Below are 19,012 nucleotides of genomic sequence, written 5' to 3' on the forward strand. Positions count from 1 at the left end.
CACAAAGCCAACGTTATGACGCATATATGCGTCCTGATGGGATAGAGGCAAAGCTGTCAGAACGAAACAATCCTTCAGCTGGACCTGCAGACGTACCCATCGATCCTGCACTTGAGGCAACACGCGAGCTTGACGTGCCATCACCAAATCAAGGCTATGACCCTGACACCACGAGAATGCCTCCTCCTGCTACAAATCAAACGATCCCATCCAAATTAGCGAGTGCTGCGATCATCAAGAGTCCATTTGATGCCTTGTCTACACGTCTGACCAGCACCAATCCCTTTCACATGCTGTCGAGCACCCGAGTCATTGGCTTAGACGGGTCGGGAAATGAATTGTATCCATGACCAGGAATAGGCGGGACATGACCTGGCTGGTCTTCAGGGCCGCGCCAGTGCTGGAATTGGTCCCATTTGCCTGGTCGTAGAAGAAATCGCTGTAGAGCCCGTTCAGGAGGTACATATGGGACGATTTTTGTTGGAGTTCGTTTGAGGGTGCCGTCAGCCAGTCGTTTCGAGGTGTACAACAATCCGTCACAATCAGGATTAGTGCAATCAGGAGAATGTAGCTCAGGAAGCTCTGATGGATGGTGTAGCTTCCAACAGACATTGCAAACGAAAAAATAAACAATAAATTGATCTGTCGATAGACCAAGTCGTCTGAGGAGGGTGGGGAGTGTGCGGGCAAAGTTATCGAGCCCTGGATACTCAATATCAGGGGTTGGCCTGTTGAGCAGTGCGCAGAAGGCGCTCCTTTCCTTCAAGATCGTGATACACTGCTGCGTGGGTAGCATTATAGAATGCTGCAGATATAAATGCATGTATGTATGCGTGGCGGACTGCCGGATGGTCGTCCATGCATGACGGAGGGTCAGCGTGAATATCCGCTCCTTCTAGGACATCCGAGAAATCAAACTGGGTGCCCTGCGATACAAAGAGATCAATAGCAGCAGCAGCCTCATCATCCTCGACATCAATGTCAGGATCATCATCGGGAACTGCAGGATCTTCCGTGTCATCCTCTGGTGTGTTGGCTCGTCCAAGTCGCTGAAAAATTTCTTCATCTTCGTCAGTGCTGAAGTCATTTGGGCCTCGAACATCTGGGGGTTCATTCCACATCTCGAAGAGGTTGTCTAGCGGCTCAGGAGGGTCGAAGATCCCTTCCCCATCATCATCACCATGCGCGAATGGTTCGTTGGCTCCAAAAGGCTCATGTGCAGGTGAGTGAGGCCCAGAAGCGACTGGTTCAATGGTACGAGCATCGCGGAGCTGCTGATCAGCAGCATGGTGTCTTGCAGCTGTCTGAACGGTCTGTAGTTTCTGACCACTTGCGTCAGGATTATCCCTACATCTGTAGCTCTCACAGGAGCACCACTTATACGACAACTTGGGCATGAGTCTGGAGACCCGGTAGGAGGATGTGGAAGCTGAGTCAGTGGGCGACGACGGCTATACATGTACATGCGTTCACAACGTTGATTGCTGCGCAGTTAAGTCCGAAACGAGTAACCAACAGTGGATTATCGATCGATATCGCTACAAATTTTCGCCAACATGAATTACGTCGGATTTCCAAATTCTCACTCATTCTCGCCGGGGAATATTTTAGCTCAAAGTCTGGTGTATGGTCCCCATAGATGTTCCTCAGAGGAACACCTTAATTTGATTAGTAGTAACAAGCCATGGCTGCTAGATTCTTTGCAAGGTGGACCCGCAAGGAAGTTTCGACCACAGCAAAATGGGAAGAACCAATTATGAAGCACGAGTTTGAAGGACACGGCGAGGGGGCGATTCAGGATTTTGTTTTCTTGCACGACGACGTCCACATCGTGGGTAGTTCAGAGGATGGCACTATGCGCAAGTGGAACTGCGACACGGGACTTGTTGTTGGGGAACCATGGAAAGGTGAGGGGGGATGGGTCTATGCACTGGCACTTTCACTAGACGGGAAGATAATTGCGTGTTGGAGGGAGGACGGAAGCTTTCAGCGGTAGAATACCAATAGGGAGATAATTGAAGGCGTTATAGCAACTGGACAGGGCTCTGATTAATGATTGGTGGCTGTGGCAATGAGGCATCGAGACGTAAAAAACAACAAAGAGCGAGTTGATCTGGCCGCTTCGGTATTTTTGACCTTATCGAAAGTAAGCTCACAGATTATTGTCCTTGTTGTTTGACAACAGTAGCTACTATGATATTCAGGCAGTGCTTCGCAATTTGACTCCAATATCACCCCACAACGTGCCCCTTCCGTACAGATGCTACTAAATGACTCGGAGTCTATGGATGGCTCGATATCCTGCGAGTCGCTTTTGTCCTGTTGACTCATCAGTGCTCAGCGCTGTACCGTACGGTGTGGATAACCACATGCATGCTGTAATTCCCTCATTTATAATACATCAGGACTTTACAGGTACTACAGTGTTCCGTGACCTCCAGTACACATCTTACTCTCAAGTATTAGTTTCGATCCATCCCTCAGCCATCATTATGGCCCAGTGTCGACGTGTCACCTTTGAGTCTTCAAGCTCATCAGAATCAGACTCTGATTCAGACTTTTCTTCAGCGTCATCGTGTAAAACTTCTCCAGTAGAGAAATCTGCTCCCTTGAAATGCAGAAAACGTAAGCGTGAGTCATCAGGCAACGATAACGACAACAAGACGAAGAGTTCAAAACGTCTATGATCGTAAGTCGTTGTGTTGTATAGCACATGTATGGACTTAATCTTCTTGCGTTTTCAGGCAAAAAAAGGACAAGTAAGTATATGAAGCACTGATCATCTAAATGCCTGACAATGTGCGTGTTGTTTAGTGAGGAGCCAAGTTACCCAGAGCACACTCAAGACCCGGAAGAGATACACCTCAATGCAGTGCAACAAGTCGTCATTACCGGTATGTGATATTTATCTCTGCTTAGCTCGTATTAACGATATCCCTTAAGCCATTCATGCAACTGATCTCACTCTTGGTCTCCGATGTGTCCCCGCTGGCTTCCATGTGGTGATAAAGACCGACAGTGCTGAATGCCAGACGAGCAACATACAGTGGCTCAAAAAACCGTCCGTATGTTTTGGCATTTTTCACTATCTATAATATTGTGTGAGAACAAACAAATGCCTCAAAAACATGCTTATACCACATTGTAGTATGGATTCAGGGCTTTCATTTGAGCCCTACACCGTGGGAATCGGTGGAGATATGGTGGAGATACAAGGCTCACAAAATGGTGACTCATGCGGACAGTTTTTTGACTCAAGTATTTTACAGTAATAACCAGGTATTCTAGTATTTTGTATGACCTCCCTTGGCTTTAATTACTGCCTCTATCCTTCTAGGCATACTCTCAATTAATTTCTGGCAATCCTCAGCTGTGATCTTCCCCCATTCCACTGCTACTCTCTCCCAAAGCTCCCATACTCCTTTAGGGGGGTTTTCATAGGCTTGAAGCTTTTTCTTGAGTGTTCCCCAGAGATGTTCAATGACATTGACATCAGGAGACTGTGCTGGCCAGTCAAGAACATTGATGTTATGTTCTTCAAACCATTCCCTAGCTCTTCTGGATGTGTGCTTGGGATCATTATCCTGTTGGAAAATGATATCTTCTTCATCAATCCCTGATTCTGCCAAGCTAGGCAGCAAGTGGTCATTTAAAATGTCCACATACTGCTCAGCATTCATCTTCCCCTCAACCTCAGCAAGCATTCCCACACCATTCCATCCCATACAGCCCCATACCATTAAAGAACCTCCTCCAAACTTGACAGTCCCATTAACCTCTCTGTCTGTTAGGCCATCTCCCTTCTTTTTCCATACATACACCTTCCCATCTGACCCAATCCTATTGATTTTGGTCTCATCTGACCATATAACATGCTTCCAGTCCTCTACAGTCCAGTGTTGATGAGCTAAGGCAAAGGCTAGTCTTCTCTGCCTATGTTTGATGGAGAGAAGAGGCTTTTTCTTCTTTGTTACTGCCTTGAGATGAGCTGCCTTGAGAACATTCCTCACAGTTTGTGAAGAGACAGGGGTAGTGATGGTGGAATTGATATAATGGGTGGCTTGGACAGCATTATCAGCCTTTCCTGTAGTGATATGTTGGATAATAGCCCTTTTGTCAGTAGAGGTAAGCTTGGATGGACGTCCTCCACAAGAGTTTTCCTTGTCTGGGTGGCTTTCTTTGATGAACTTGGCCACAGTGGACTTGCATATTCCAGTTCTAGAGGAAATTTGGCGAGCAGAGAGGCCAGCATAAGACAGAGAGAGGATATTATCTCTTTGAGCAGAGGAGATGGCTTTCATGGTGATTATGACTATGATACATGAGATATTCTGGTTTATATAGTTAGATATAGTCATCAAATAACATAATGACACCACTTTATAATTTATATAATAGTGGCATGATTTTTATGGTGTCATAAATAATGATTTATATAGTTTTAATATACACTCAAAAAACTGTCCACATGAGTCATCATTTTATAAGCCTTATATCTCCACCATATCTCCGCCGATTCCCACGGTGTAGGGCTCAAATAAAAGCCCTGAAGCCATACTACAATGTGGTATAAGTATGTCCTTGAGGAATTTGTTCATTCTCACACAATATCATAGATAGTAAAAAATGTCAAAACATGCGGACAGTTTTTTGAGCCACTGTACCTGTACATGTAGATCAGGCTGTCGTCGAATGGACCGAGCCCATACTTCTGTATGTTGTCCCTAATCTCAATCTCATCTTTGCGTATTGAGAAGGACTCTAGGCCGTGCGATCCATCTTCTAAAGTCCGGGTCAGTGTGTATGCCTCATTTGAATTGGGTCTGATGCTCAGTCACGGAGAAGTCCTCTGCACATTCGAGATCTCCATCCGAGAATTGCTGGATCGCAGTGAAAGTCACATCGTTAGTAACACCTTTTGTAAATAACATCTGACAGATGTCAACGAGTATCATAGCCATACTCTTTCAGCCCAAGCGGGGGGAAGTCATATCCCCATGTACTTCACTGTTCATGACACTGGAGCAGCGACTTTCTGATGAAAACGATGCCGCAGTTCTTTGCCCCATGACTACTGTGCGTGATCAATGCAGTCTAGTATTCTGATCCTGAGAGCTTGTAATGTGTAGCTTACATCCCGCGATATGGATGCGTTAGTACTAAAGACGGATGCCGGACATCATCTTCTCGTGCGATACCGCAGGACGCAGAACAGTAGGGATATCGACCAATCCATAAACCACTTTGAACACGCCTCGGATCTCTGCCCCATGGACCATCCCTACCGCTGTCTTAATAACCGAGGGTCTTATATGAAAACATGTAAGAATGTAATGACACCACAATTACACTGGATAAGACTTCTTGCCAGTCCTCGATTAACACGGTCTACGACTTTTCTTCTTTCGTGGTAGATAACGTGTGAGTTCTTGGGAGGCTCGCTAAACCAATCAGTCAGATTAACTTAGCCGGAGCTTTATTATTTCTGATTGAAACTATGGGATTGTCTAGGATATACTGTCTAGACACTTGAACTGGTTTCCTGAATATACGGTTAACTGTTGAGAAGCTGATCTCAAATGTGACTACGTGGACCAAAGCTTGTGTTGGTCAATATACAAATACCTGGTGAGAACGCTGGTCTCACAAATAACAACAATGACCAAAGCTCGTGTTGGTCAGTATACAAATACCTGGTGAGAACGCTGGTCTCACAAATAACAATGTTGACCAAAGCTCGTGTTGGTCAGTAAACACTACGTGGTGAGAACACTGGTCTCACAAAACTGGGTTTCTATCGCGAGAAACTTACGTAATCTCAAGGGAAACACTTTCCCTGCACTTGCCTGGACAGTTCTTACAAAGGAAATGGGCTTTGTAAGCAGCAATTTGTTCAGACTGAAGCTTCTTAGGTGAGAGTTCAATTTGCTCAAGTGGGGGTTCTTGAATGCAACAAGTGGGAGATCTATTTTTTTGGGGGAGAATGGGCTCTCCTTATATACATTTTGTGTGGGAATATTATGTAAGTAAAAAGGTGATGTAATGACTTCAGAATGTGAGAAGAATATTCCAAAAACTGGAGCAGAATGTTCTAGCAGGTGCAAAAGAACATTCCAGAATATTCATGGTGGGATAATGACATCATTCTGAGTCACTATGAGTCACTATGAGTCATTATGAGTCATTGGAATGTTCTAGCAAATTCCATGGAACATGACATCATTATGACATCACTATGATATCATATCTTTCAACCAAAATACCTGCAGGAGTGTAGGTGAAGTCCTATGACATCATTATGACATCATACCCTGTAGGTACAATTTTATGAAGCATCTGATTAGTCAGAGCATCCTAATAGAAAAGTAAAGTAAAGAAACACTAGAGAAAACAACTCAGAAATAATGGAACAAATAATAGTACACAATACGCGGGCTTTTTAGATAGGTTTTTGTTAGGCTTTGAACTTTTCTCTATGGGTTTCTCTAGCCAAAGTGAATAAGCCAAATGAAAGGCAATACATTAACCTTCATTTTGCTTCTCATATCAACTAGGTCATTATGTGATTCCCATCTCACATATGACTTTTCTTCAAACATGGTGGATTCATGAATCACTGAGGGAAAACCGAAACTATTGGACCAAGGTTTGATACCAAGGTATGGGTTGACTAGTCTGAGGACTAAGCTAACAGACTTTGTCTTTTAGGGGGATACCTAGTAGTCATGTCCATGCATGATTCCCAAATCATGCAGGACATCGCCCTGCAGCACTGCTCAATCTAGCTGCCGCAAAGTTTGTCAGTTGCCAAGCTGACGGAAGACACCTTGACCTTGACATCCCTGTCAATCTGTTTCAAAATGCCCTTGATTTGCGTTCCACTGATCACCCGGACCGAACCATCACCCAGCTCCATCTTGCCATTGCTCTGCAATCTCACTTCGCGAACGGGGATTTCAAATGGATGCTGATGCAGCTAGAGAGTTACTGAGTAAAGTCCTCGATGTCTGCCATGCCAACAGTCACATTTACAGAGCAGCTTTGATTGCAATCGAAACATTCGCTCTGTATCCTGCTGAAAGCATTGATGTGAATGATCTTGGGCAGCAATGGCCCGCCGCACTCATGCTTGCGCCATCACGGGATCAACTTCCTAATCGAGTAGAGCAGTGTTTGCAGGAAGATGATCCCCATGCCTTAGATGAAGTGATATCCCTTCATTATGATTTACTGGGATACTACAACACTGGGCGTGCTTTCCGAGGACGATTGCTATATTATCTGAGTGTAATTCTGAGAACTCGCTTCGATCGTCGAGGCAATGAGGAAGACTTGGACCAGGCTATAGCCTTTCAGGTGGAAGCGCTGGATTTGCACCCGGTCGGTCACACAGATCGGTCCTCGTCATTAAATAACCTTGCGTTTCTACTCTCCTCCCGCTTTGAGCACCTGAGGCAACGACAAAGACTTGGATCAGGCTATCGCACTTCAGAGGGAAGTGCTGGCTTTGTGCCCGGTTGGTCACACAGAACGGTCCTTGTCATTACATAACCTTGCGAATCAACTCTCCTTCTGCTTTGAGCACCGAGCCAACGACAAAGACTTGGATCAGACTATTGCACTTTACAGGGAAGCGCTGGCTTTGCACCCGGTCGGTCATGCATTTTGGCCTAATTCATTAAATGGCCTTGCGACTCAACTCTCCTACCGCTTCGATCGTTGAGGCAATGAGGAAGACTTGGACCAGGCTATCGCACTTCAGATGGAAGCACTGGCTTTGCACCCGGTCAGTCACATAGATCGGTCCTCGTCATTAAATAACCTTGCAATGCAACTCTCCTCCCGCTTTGAGCACCGAGGCAATGACGAAGACTTGGATCAGGCTATCGCACTTCACAGGGAAGCGCTGGCTTTGTGCCCAGTTCGGTCACACAGGTCGGTCCATGTCATTGAATAACCTTGCGAATCGACTCTCCTCCCGCTTTAAGCACCGAGGCAATTGCAAAGACTTGGATCAGGCTATCGCACTTCACAGGGAAGCACTGGCTTTGTGCCTGGTCGGTCACACAAGACAGTCCTTGTCATTGGATAACCTTGTGAATCAACTCTCCTTCCGCTTTGAGCACCGAAGCAGTGGCGGAGACTTGGATCAGGCTATCGCACTTCACAGGGAAGCGCTGGCTTTGCACCCGGTCGGTCACACAGATTGGTCCGAGTCATTAAACAATCTTGCGAATCAACTCTCCTCCCGCTTTGAGCACCGAGGCAATGACAAAGACTTGGATCAGGCTATTGCACTTTACAGGGAAGCGCTGGCTTTGCACCCGGTCGGTCACACATATCGGTCCAAGTCATTAAATAACCTTGCGGGTCAACTCGCCTCCCGCTTTGAGCACCGAGGCAATGACGAAGACTTGGATCAGGCTATCGCACTTCACAGGGAAGCGCTGGCTTTGCACCCGGTCAGGCACGTATATCGGCCCAAGTCATTAAATGGCCTTGCGAATCAACTCTCCTCCCGCTTTGAGCACCGAGGCAATGACAAAGACTTGGATCAGGCTATTGCACTTTACAGGGAAGCGCTGGCTTTGTGCCCGGTCGGTCACACAGATCGGTCCTTGTCATTAAATAACCTTGCGGGTCGACTCGCCACCCGCTTTGAGCACCGAGGCAATAGAGAAGACCTCAACGAGTCACGAGAGAACCTACGCTGTGCATTGACTCTGTTGACACAACATGATCCTCGTCAATCAGTAGTCCATCACTCACTAGCTAGTGTCTATTTATTATTCCATCGTTCGGGGCTTGACGGCACCGGAGCAGGCAAAGATACTGACAGTCTGAATTCTGCAATGCATCATCTCAAGGCAACAGCAAATGTTGTCTCTGGAGGCTCACTATCTCGCCTGCGAGCAAGTCTACGCTGGGTTCACCATGCTAGTCAACATTCACATGCCACTGAGCTGGAGGCCTGTACAACTTTCCATGCAACTTCTGGACGCTTACATGTCCACGACAGCTTCAGTATCGTCTCGTCACAATATCATGAAGGACTTCCCAGGAACGCTTGCCGTGGATGCTGCATCGTGTGCTCTTCGTAGCGGTGACGTGTGTCACGCTGTTGAGTTGTTGGAACAAGGCAGGACTATCATCTGGGACCCAGATGACACTGACTACACACACCTCTTGACAACCTCCAGACATGCGGCGATCACGCAGTGGCCCTTGTGAAGAAATTTAGAGACCTCAGTTCCCTCCTCGATAAACCTCTTGCGAACGATTGAGAAGCAACCCCAAAAACCGATGTAGAAGCAGAAGAAACCCGGTACAGACGTTTGGTGAAGGAGTGGAACGAAGCTGTAGAAGAGATCCGGAAGATCGAGGGCTACTCTCGCTTCCTCCTTCCCCCCTTATTCTCCGATCTTCGAGATGCAGCTCGTGATGGGCCTATCATTATGCTCATCGCAAGCAAGTCGTCCTGTGATGCTATTATTATCCCGCATCAGCAACCCCCGACTAGCATTCAACTCCCTACCAATCCTGGGAAACCCGCCAGATTGGTGTTCGCACTCCAGGTGGCAATTACTAAAGAGGCCAGTCCTAAAAAGAACCAACCAGCGCTGACAAAAGCTTTGAGGGAGTTGTGGGATGACGTTGTCCATCCAGTAGTTGAGATTCTGGCCAGGATTTGCACCACGAGGTTCCCGAATATGGTGGTGCCCAACGTCTCTGTTCAATCTCTTGCCATTGCACGCTGCTGGCGAATACAGGGCAAATGGAGAGTCCCTTTTCACAGCAATACATCTCTTCATACACCCCATCGCTTACCGCGCTGATGAAGGCTCAGCAGAAGCCATGACAAGTCGCTGTCGGTGTCCTTCGCTGCCATTGGCCAGAATCACCCAGCCGGTGCTTTATTCACTTTGGATAGTGTGGAGCCTGAGCTGGATTTGGTGCTGAGTCTTTTGCCCCCTCCCCCAACTGTTTCCTCTACCAAGATAATGAGTATTGATGCCACGAAATCGCGAGCGCTATGTGCACTGCGAGATAACACGTGGCTCCATTTCGCGTGCCACGGGACACAGAAATTTGACGAACCCGTTAAGTCCGCCTTTCTTATGCGCGACCACCCGCTTTCACTCCTCGATATCATCCAAATGGATCTCTCTCAGCATCAATTTGCATTTCTTGCTGCCTGTGAAACCGCACGTGGCGCCTTCAGTACGCCCGACGAAGTGATACACCTAGCTGCTGGCCTGCAATTCGCTGGAGTTAAGAGCGTCGTTGGGACATTATGGAAGGTCAACGATAGTACTGTGCAACGCTTAGTCAAGGCATTCTACAAAAACTTGTGCGGGAATAGCAAAATGAATCCCAAACGAGCTGCCCTGGCCCTGCACCAAGCAATTCACTCGTTGGCTCACGACAAGGACATGCCCTTGGACCAACGCATAGTGTTCATCCATATTGGCATATGATCAATTTAGTGCATACCTTCAGCTTGTTGATTAACGCGTCAATCTGATGATTTCGCATGTAGCCTCCAGCCGTAGTTACATGCAGCCTGTTGCCAAGGTCTTCGATCACCTGTACCTGTAGTGTTGAAGCTCAAATATATTGTTAGTGCTATGCACGCCGACACGACAAGCGGAGTCGAACCATTGGAATACGAACCATCGCTGTATATATGTATCGCCTCGTATTCTCTTCTCCCCTCAGTTTGTTCCATCACAACTGAGGGTGAGCTCTTTTGTTTATTCGGACCGCACCTAGATACTGACGGACGCCTGTAGACTCACGCCGTGTCTAGGCAGCATTCTCGTGGAGGATGGTACGGCCTACATACACGTGTTTATTTATATACGATTTTCATAAGCAGGTCAGGCTTACTGGGAAGGTTGCAACCTTGGTGTGACTGTCACACGAAATAGGTTGACATGTGACAGTGTGATGAACCTAAGTGCGTATCTCTACAGTACTTATACTGATGCTGGTGATTATCCACTTAACAATGTAATATATATCTTTCTCAGAATTTCCTCAGTTCACTGATGGCTTCGAGGAAGGGGGACGAATGTCGGACAAAGTTACTTCATTCGTAGTGAGTGCTGTAGAAGATGGAGGAAGAATCGAGGTCCCTGGTTCAACTGGGTTTTCTGACACGGATAGTTGGTTTGCATCTTCTGGAAGAGGGGTCTCGACAAGCGTGTTTAGCGAAAGCGGAGCAGGAGCATTCAAATTGAAATACATAGTACATTGTATTGTTCACAAGTACGACTCTTATGTGATATCAAGAGGGTTGAATGAATGTGATGAAATATGTACGTAACGGATTCCCAAGTGGGCATGTTGATGTCGCCCACAGGTAAGTGACCTTCTCGAAGGACTGTTAGTTTGTCGTGGCACTGGTGTACTCAGTGGTGGCGAACCCGACTCGGGAGTTCGTCGTGTCGTACACTGAGTAAAAACGCTCGCTGTGGAAGAACAATTCAGCAATTTATTTTCCTGGCAAAAAATGCAGCTCAGCGTACAGGAAACAATAGCCGTTCGTAAAATCTAAGCCAGAACCAGAGGAGCTCCCAGTGGAACTGATGACCAAGTATATGCTGTCGGTGGTACCGCCAATGGCAGTGTTCAATGATCGAGGCCAAATTTGCCCATTCGGGATGAGCTCATAAGTAACCCCACCAATAGTGAAATACAAGGATGAGAGCTGGTCGTACTGGTCGGATGAGATCTTTAATAAACCAGTGCTCTCGTCGAGGGTTCCACCCGTAGCGGACTGATATTTGTCGAAGGCGTCTGAACAGTGGATTAGAAAGGTATTGATATCGTACAGGACACCTACCAGAGGCAATGAGAATGAGGGTGGTCCCAGTATCAACGATACCAGCCGTCTCACTCAAAATGGTCGTAGACCCATAGTTGATGGATTGATCAATGCCCCAATATGTACTCGCTGGAGATGTTGATGTGATCGATACATAATTGATGTCTCCAGTAATTTTGGAGGCGTCATAACCACCGAATGTGAGCTCGCCACCGCTATCGTCAGAAGAAGCAGGTGCGAAGAACACTCCGAGTACTTCCGAACTGATTGTTTGCTGCTCATAGAGGTTGTCCATCACAGTTGGAACTTCATTTGTATTGCTGACGGTGCCCTCAGTTAAATCAACCGGTCCAAGGCCAAGAATTCCATCCAGATCACCCATCCCTGAAGTTTCAGATGCGACGCCAATAGATTGGTGGTCGATGACCAGATCAGAGTTGAGCGTTACCGTGTCTGTGTATTCCTCTCCAGAAACGTAACTGTTATCGCCGTATGTAACATACTGGAAACGGTTTGACAAAATGTATGTGCCACGTAGAAACAAATACTCACGAATGCATTGCCTGTATCTTGGCTCGTGGAAGTCTTATCGTAAGCCTTGTTGGCCCCGATCCAGGTGTTTGAACTTCCGGTGTCTACCAGGAGTGTGTCTGTATGAAATTGACAATGCGTCAGATAAAGAATTTGCAGGAGCACGAGCAGCTTACAGGACGTTGCTGGACTCCCCACACCAATGTTAGCGGTGTATGTCGTCCCAGTATTGTTTGCATTGATGGAAGAGCTACCACCAGCTTGTAAGGCTTGGATTCGAGCTCGATCTGCAGCTGCGATGTTCTTGATCCCGTACGAATTTATTCTAACTGGCAAGCTTGAGAGCAGCTGTGCTTGACGCCGTCTGAGCATGAGGCAAAGCGCTCACTGACAGCGAGAGGAAGGCAAGCGCTGGCAGGGCAAGAAGAGATGAAAATGATGTGGAGGGAACCATCTTCCTGAGCTATCCTTCATCGCTGGGCCCTTTTGTAAGGTGGTCGGTATGTATTGAAACATCAGAACCCTATCGGAGGCGAACAATAACAAGGCTTCGAACTTAGCCGTTAGCTTGCCAAGAATGTGACTGGGCCCGGGGCTCATCGAGTGGAGATACATACATTCAAGTCCTATGAAAACCATCTATGCAGGAAACGCGTGTCGGTTAGTAAGTAGCTGCTGCAGCGAAAGTCTGGCAAAGACCTTTGAATGACCTGCAGGATTTTACTACATGTCACAGAGCCTGTTCAGTAGTGCCATCGCCACTAGCTAAGAAGCGGGCGATTCTGCAATTTCACTCATTTGAACACATTGTTTACACTTACTTGATTTGAAGTTTAAGTTCAGAAGAAATGATGCGTTCGATTAAAGACTCCGCTAGTGGTAGCCATAAAACAATTGTGCACACTGCATTGATAGCGGAATATACCTTGGAGCACCCTACACGACATTGGCGGCTACATAAGTGGAATACTCTATGTTCGTCATCAACCACGTACGATGACAACCGCGTGTGTAAACGTGTCGTACACTTAATCCATATCCCTGTCGCTATCAACTTCCATCGCTCGTGCACCATGGCTCACATCAAAGTGCTACCCCCAGCAACTACCTGCGCCCTAGGGCAACCTCCTGCCACATTCCGTTACACACCAACATACCCAACCAAGACCCTTCCCCACCCTCCCATGATCCTGCTGTAACCTGTTGCCCTCCATTGTCCCATACATCCAACCCCGGACGTTCCTTGTGCTCATGCTGACCTGTTGCTGCCCCTACGACTTACTACAGTCTGAGTCAGTCTCCCGTTCCCACTTCGACCTCCTGCACCATCCTGTCGCCCTTGCACAGTCGCCTACTCCTTCAATCTTCTGCACTTCCACAACCCCAAGCTCCGAGGGCAACGTCCTGCAACCCTGGCACGCCAACACTGGCCCTTCCTCGCCCTTACATGAACCTGGTGTTACACACCCGACCACGATCTTTCTCGTGCCATTACTGCTAACCTGGCGCTGCCGTCATGACATACCACCGCAGTTTCCCGCTGCTCACTTCGACTTCTCACAGTCCTCTCACTCCTAAGTTCTTGTCATTCTCGGCGCCTCGCGCAGCCGTCGTTCTTTCCTCATTTGGCATCCTGATTCTGCTCTCTTCATCATGTTCCCTTCACACTACCGTACCATACCTATATACATTTGATCGATTTTGTTGCATATCATATGGTTAGATGTAATTATAATGATGTTATTAACTCGAGCATTGACTGGAATTGAGTGTTGAGTGCTTGCTCTTCGCAAGTACCACCCAAACGACGCTCATGTATTTTGTGTATAGCAATTTACAAAAGCAATAGATGACATGAAAAATGCATGTGGAAGAAGGATGGTGCACGGCGGGAGGAAATATTTTGGGTGGCAACACATGTCCTCTCGCTTGGAGGAAGGCTTAACTTCACGTAGTGCGGCATAAGAATCGTCCGAAGAAATGCAGAGAGGGAAGAGCTGAGCGCGTGTGAGGAGAGAGGCATGTGCACTGAGGAAATGCGCAGTGGAAGAAGTAGTGAGTTGGGGTGCTGGGGAGAAAAAGGGGCTTACTAGTATATTTGGCATGGTATCGGCTGGGGGCATTGGTAGGGGATCCACTACCTTTGGGGAATCTTGGCAGATGTTTTCTGGTGCTTCCGGAAGGACGAGCGTACCGTCTGTGAGTTTTTTGAAGATGCGTTTGAAGGCGACGACGCCCGCTGCGCCTGTTGACTCTTAATGCTGATAGGTCTGCGCCTACGTAGCCAGGCGTGACTTTGGCAAAGGCAGCAAAGTTGAAGTCGCCGTCTAGCATGGATTTTTGCGCATAGTACTCGCAGAATTCTGCCAAAACTTGAAGTGGATAAAGGATGGATATCGATGGACGGGCTTACTTGCTTCGGGCCTCCTCATCTGGCACGCCCATGCTTATCTCGTGGTCGAATCGGCCTGCGCGACGGAGAGCAGAATCTAACAAGTCTGGTTGCAACACGGATAGTTGGTTTGCATGTTCTGGAAGAGGGGTCTCGACAAGCGTGTTTAGCGGAAGCAGAGCAGGAGCATTTAAATTGAAATTGTACATATTGTTCACAAGTACGACTTGTACGTGATATCAACAGAATCTGATGAAATATGTACGTAACGAATTCTCAAGTAAGGCCCGAATGTTCTTGTGGGTATGTTGATGGCCCAGGGTATTTGATCTTCTTGAAGGACTGTAGTTAGTTTGTCGTGGCATCGGTGTACGCAGTGGTGGCGAACCCAACTCGGGAGTTCGTCGTATCGAACACCGAGTAAAACCGCTCGCTGTGGAAGAACCATTCAGCCATTTATTTTCCCGGACAAAAATATAGCTCAGCGTACAGGAAACAGTAGCCGTTCACAAAATCCAAGCCAGAACCAGAGGAACTCCCAGTGGAACCGATGATCAGGTATATGCTGTCGGTGGTACCGCGAATGTCGGTATTCAGCGATCGGGGCCAGATTTGTGCGTTTGGGGTAAGCTCATAAGTAACCCCACCAGTAGTGAAATACAAGGATGAGAGCTGGTCGTACTGGTCAGATGAGATCTTTAGCATTTCAGTGCTCTCATCGAAGGTTGCCCCTGTAGCAGACTGATATTTGTCGAAGGCATCTGAACACTTGGATTAGAAGGGTTTCAATGTCGCACAGGACACCTACCAGAGGCAATGAGAATGAAGGTGGTTCCAGTATCGACGATACCGGCTGTCTCAGCCAAAATCACTGTGTCCCCATAGCTGATGGATTGATCAATGCCCCAATACGTATTCGCTGGAGATGTTGACGTGATCGATACATAATTGATGTCTCCAGTAATTTTGGAGGCATCATAGCCACCGAATGTGAGCTCGCCGCCGCTATCGTCAGAAGAAGCAGGTGCGAAGAACACGCCGAGTACTTCCGAACTAATTGTTTTCTGCGTATAGAGGTTGTCCGTCACAGTTGCAACTTCATATGTATTATTGACGGTGTCCTGCGTTAAATCAACTGGTCCGACGCCAAGAATCCCGTCCAGACCATCTAGCCCTGAGGTTACAGATGAAGATGCAGATCCGACGCCAATAGATTGGTTGCTGATGACCAGATCAGAGTTAAGCGTTACCGTGTCTGTGTATTCTTCTCCAGAAACGTAATCCTGACCGTCGGACCCGTATGGAACATACTGGAAACGGTTTGAGAAAATGTATCTGCCACGTAGAAACAAATGCTCACGAATTGATTCCCTGTGTCGTGGCTCGTTGTAGTCTTCTGGTAAGGTTTGTTGGCCCCGATCCAGGTATTTGAGCTTCCGGTGTCTACCAGGAGTGTGTCTGTATGAAATTGACAATCCGTCAGATAGATAAATCGCAGGAGCACGAACAACTTACAGTTTGTTGCCGGACTCCCCACGCCAATGTCAGCGGTGTATCCCGTCACAGCATTGGTTGCATCGACAGAAGAGCTGCCGCCAGCTTGTAGGGCTTGAATTCGAGCTCGATCTGCAGCCACGATGCTCTTGATCCCGTACGAATTTATTCTGACGGCAAGCTTGAGAGGAGCCGTGCTTGACGCTGCTCGAGCATGAGGCAAAGCGCTCGCTGACAGCGAGAGGAAGGCAAGCGCTGGCAGGGCAAGAAGAGATGGAAGCGATCTGGGGGGAACCATCATCTTGAGCTATCCTTCTTAGCTGGGCCTTTTTATATGGTGGTCGGTATTAAAACATCGGAACGTTACTTTAGCAACACCACTGACAGCGAACGGCGAACAATGACGGCATAGCAAGGCTTCGAAGTGACTACGTTAGTTTGAAATGTGGGGCTCATCGCGTGAGGATACATTCGAGTCCCATGAAATTCATCTATGCAGGAAATGAATGTCGGTTAGTAAGTAGTTTCAGCAAAAGTCTGGTAATGACCTTTAAATGGCCTGCAGGATTTTATTACAGAGCCTGTTTAGCAAAAACCGTCAGTAGTGGACTCCCACTGAGAAATTGGAAGCACGTGATATTTCAGGCAGTTTCAGACAAATTTGATGGAACATCAAGGCATCATGATTAATGTTTAGCTTCTTTGTACGGAAAACCTAACGTCCGTGCTCTGTTACTTGGTGTGACATGCTCCAAATAAGGCAGTCACATAATTGGGACAGCGCGGGCAACCTACCACCTTTCGCTACACACTTAACTAAGACCTTTCCCCACCTTCCATTATCCTGCCGTTGCTATCCGTTGCCCCACACATCTAACCAGGACCTTCCTCGTGCTCGTGCTGACCCCGCGCTGCTGCCACGACTTACCACAGTCTGACTCAGTCTCCCGTTTCCCACTTCGACCTCCTGCACCTTGTCGCCCTTGCGTGGTCACCTGCTCCTTCAACCTCCTACACCTCCATAACCCCACGCTCCAAGGGCAACATCCTGCAACCCTGGCACGCCAACACAGACACTTCCTCGCCTTTCCATGAACCTGGTATTACACACCCGACCACGATCTTTCTCGTGTTACCGCTAACCGGGCGCTGCCGCCGTGACCTACCGCAGTCTTCCGCTGCTCACTTCGACCTAAGTTTTGTCATTCTCGGCGCCTCACGTAGCCGTCGTTCTTTCCTCATTTGGCATCCTGATTCTACGCTCTTCATCTCACACTGCCCATACCCATATGCATTTGATCTATTTTATTTCATATTGTGCATTTCCTCAGTGCACATCCCTCTCCCCTTACACCCGCTCAGGTTGCCCCTTTCTGCATTACCTCGGATGATTCTTATGCCACGCCACGTGAAGTTCAGCCTTCATCCAAGCGAGAGAGGGCATGCGTCACCCCTCTCAATATTTCCTCCCACCGTGTATCGTCCCTTTTTCATATGCTTCTTTCGTATCATCTATTGCTTTTGTAAATTGCTATACACAATGTATGTATCCGCTTAAATCCAAATTTGCGCCTATTCCTTCGTGAAGAATGCGTGTGTCGTTCGGGTGGTACTTGTGAACCGGACAAGCACTCAAGACTCAATTGCAGTCAATGCTCCTGTTAACAACATCGTTGTATTCACATCCAACCATATGATATGCAATGGAAGAAGTAGATAGTTGGGATAGGAGAGAAAAAAGGAATCATACTTGGTGTAGTATCGGCTGGGAGCGTTGGTGGCGGATCCACTGAATTGCGGGTATCTCGGCCGATATTTTTGGTGCCTCCGGAAGGACGAGCGTGCCGTCTGTGAGTTGTTTGAAGATGCGTTTGACGGCGATAACGCCCGCTGCGCCTGTCAACGCTGATAGGTATGGTGGAATCGGCCTGCGCGATGGAGAGCAGCATCTAACGAGTCTGGTCGGTTTGTGGCCCCAATGATGATCACCGGCTTATCTTCAGTCTTCTCCCAAGTACGGGTCAGGTTGGAACATGTGTCAGAGAAAAATGATGTGAACATACCATCCATGCACGTCAGGAACTGTGCGACTATGTTTCGTCCCATCTTCCTCTAGGCACTCTCTTGTTTTGGAGTGACAGCATCGATCTTTTCGACGAACAGTAGACGTGGAGCAATACGCTGGGGGTGACGATTCGAATTCAAAAAATCATGCGGAATATTAGATATGCCTCAGCCTCGTCAAATGCATCCCATGGTGTTTTTTCGGACTCTCTGGACATGCCAACTATAGACGAAGTAGATACGCTGATAAAGGGAACACCAAGCTCCTGCACACAATCAGTCAACTTCCAAACGAACCAGTGGGCGCACTCACTCCAGCTACTGCATTCTCTAGAAAGGTCTTACCGCAGTGTGCGCTCCGGAGGGCCATGCAGCAAATTACCACGTGGAGGTTGCACATCATTACAGATGATAGAGAGGCATGGCGACAAGCTCCAGCATCTTTCTACACATGCTTCTACACCACCTAGATCGGACAATCGAGAGACGAGCGTCAAACGAGGAAGGACTGACCACTTCATTGGTAGAAGAATCGGGGTCCCTGGTTTAACTGGGTTTTCTACGAGTAGTTGGTTTGCATCTTCTGGAGGGGTCTCCACAGGCGTATTGAGCGGAAACAGAGCAGCAACATTTAAATTGAGAATAAGTCGTCTATTGTTGGCGAGTACGACTCGTACGTGATATCAACAGGGTTAAATGAA

At 47.6% G+C, this 19,012-nt stretch overlaps 6 protein-coding genes across 6 annotated transcripts; 1 reads left to right on the forward strand and 5 right to left on the reverse strand.

Annotated features, from left to right (window-relative positions):
• Nucleotides 1–331: 331 nt before the first annotated feature.
• Nucleotides 332–712, reverse strand: DFJ58DRAFT_626196 (uncharacterized protein; the record flags this gene model as incomplete). Its single annotated transcript, XM_041381112.1, has 1 exon — nucleotides 332–712. A coding segment is annotated over one exon (381 nt), but the record flags the coding sequence as incomplete, so codon positions are not given.
• Nucleotides 713–716: 4 nt separating this feature from the next.
• Nucleotides 717–1,468, reverse strand: DFJ58DRAFT_855209 (uncharacterized protein; the record flags this gene model as incomplete). The annotated part of the gene is made up of 1 exon (XM_041393888.1): nucleotides 717–1,468. The coding sequence occupies exon 1, from the start codon at nucleotides 1,395–1,397 to the stop codon at nucleotides 717–719; it is 681 nt and encodes a 226-aa protein (XP_041239939.1). The 5' UTR covers nucleotides 1,398–1,468.
• A 5,492-nt stretch (nucleotides 1,469–6,960) lies between these two features.
• Nucleotides 6,961–10,478, forward strand: DFJ58DRAFT_732026 (CHAT domain-containing protein; the record flags this gene model as incomplete). Its single annotated transcript, XM_041386123.1, has 6 exons — nucleotides 6,961–7,516; nucleotides 7,725–7,921; nucleotides 7,989–8,973; nucleotides 9,020–9,227; nucleotides 9,332–9,700; nucleotides 9,851–10,478. The coding sequence occupies 6 exons, from the start codon at nucleotides 6,961–6,963 to the stop codon at nucleotides 10,476–10,478; spliced, it is 2,943 nt and encodes a 980-aa protein (XP_041239940.1).
• A 911-nt stretch (nucleotides 10,479–11,389) lies between these two features.
• Nucleotides 11,390–12,733, reverse strand: DFJ58DRAFT_665851 (acid protease; the record flags this gene model as incomplete). The annotated part of the gene is made up of 5 exons (XM_041382530.1): nucleotides 11,390–11,474; nucleotides 11,532–11,802; nucleotides 11,849–12,332; nucleotides 12,383–12,480; nucleotides 12,538–12,733. The coding sequence occupies 5 exons, from the start codon at nucleotides 12,731–12,733 to the stop codon at nucleotides 11,390–11,392; spliced, it is 1,134 nt and encodes a 377-aa protein (XP_041239941.1).
• A 2,240-nt stretch (nucleotides 12,734–14,973) lies between these two features.
• DFJ58DRAFT_55478 (acid protease) lies at nucleotides 14,974–16,637 on the reverse strand. Its single transcript, XM_041380805.1, has 5 exons — nucleotides 16,269–16,637; nucleotides 16,114–16,211; nucleotides 15,562–16,063; nucleotides 15,244–15,514; nucleotides 14,974–15,186 (listed from the first exon to the last, which is right to left on the reverse strand). The coding sequence occupies exons 1-5, from the start codon at nucleotides 16,546–16,548 to the stop codon at nucleotides 15,102–15,104; spliced, it is 1,236 nt and encodes a 411-aa protein (XP_041239942.1). The 5' UTR covers nucleotides 16,549–16,637; the 3' UTR covers nucleotides 14,974–15,101.
• A 1,066-nt stretch (nucleotides 16,638–17,703) lies between these two features.
• Nucleotides 17,704–18,714, reverse strand: DFJ58DRAFT_844668 (uncharacterized protein; the record flags this gene model as incomplete). Its single annotated transcript, XM_041393098.1, has 4 exons — nucleotides 17,704–17,778; nucleotides 17,998–18,175; nucleotides 18,311–18,428; nucleotides 18,609–18,714. 4 exons carry the CDS (start codon nucleotides 18,712–18,714, stop codon nucleotides 17,704–17,706), a joined length of 477 nt encoding a protein of 158 aa, XP_041239943.1.
• Between the last annotated feature and the right edge of the window lie 298 nt (nucleotides 18,715–19,012).

The sequence above is a fragment of the Suillus subalutaceus genome (genome assembly GCF_016647625.1).
Source record: "Suillus subalutaceus strain FC151 chromosome Unknown DFJ58scaffold_116, whole genome shotgun sequence".
Lineage (NCBI taxonomy): Eukaryota > Fungi > Basidiomycota > Agaricomycetes > Boletales > Suillaceae > Suillus > Suillus subalutaceus.

Excerpts from the sequence above, each read along its gene's own strand:
- DFJ58DRAFT_55478 (XM_041380805.1), bottom strand. The coding sequence starts at position 16,548 with ATGATGGTTCCCCCCAGATCGCTTCCATCTCTTCTTGCCCTGCCAGCG. Across the intron at positions 16,064-16,113 it reads ACGACACAGGGAATCAATTC|TATGTTCCATACGGGTCCGA; the intron begins GTGAGCATTTGT and ends AACCGTTTCCAG. Across the intron at positions 15,515-15,561 it reads CTTCATTCTCATTGCCTCTG|ATGCCTTCGACAAATATCAG; the intron begins GTAGGTGTCCTG and ends CCAAGTGTTCAG.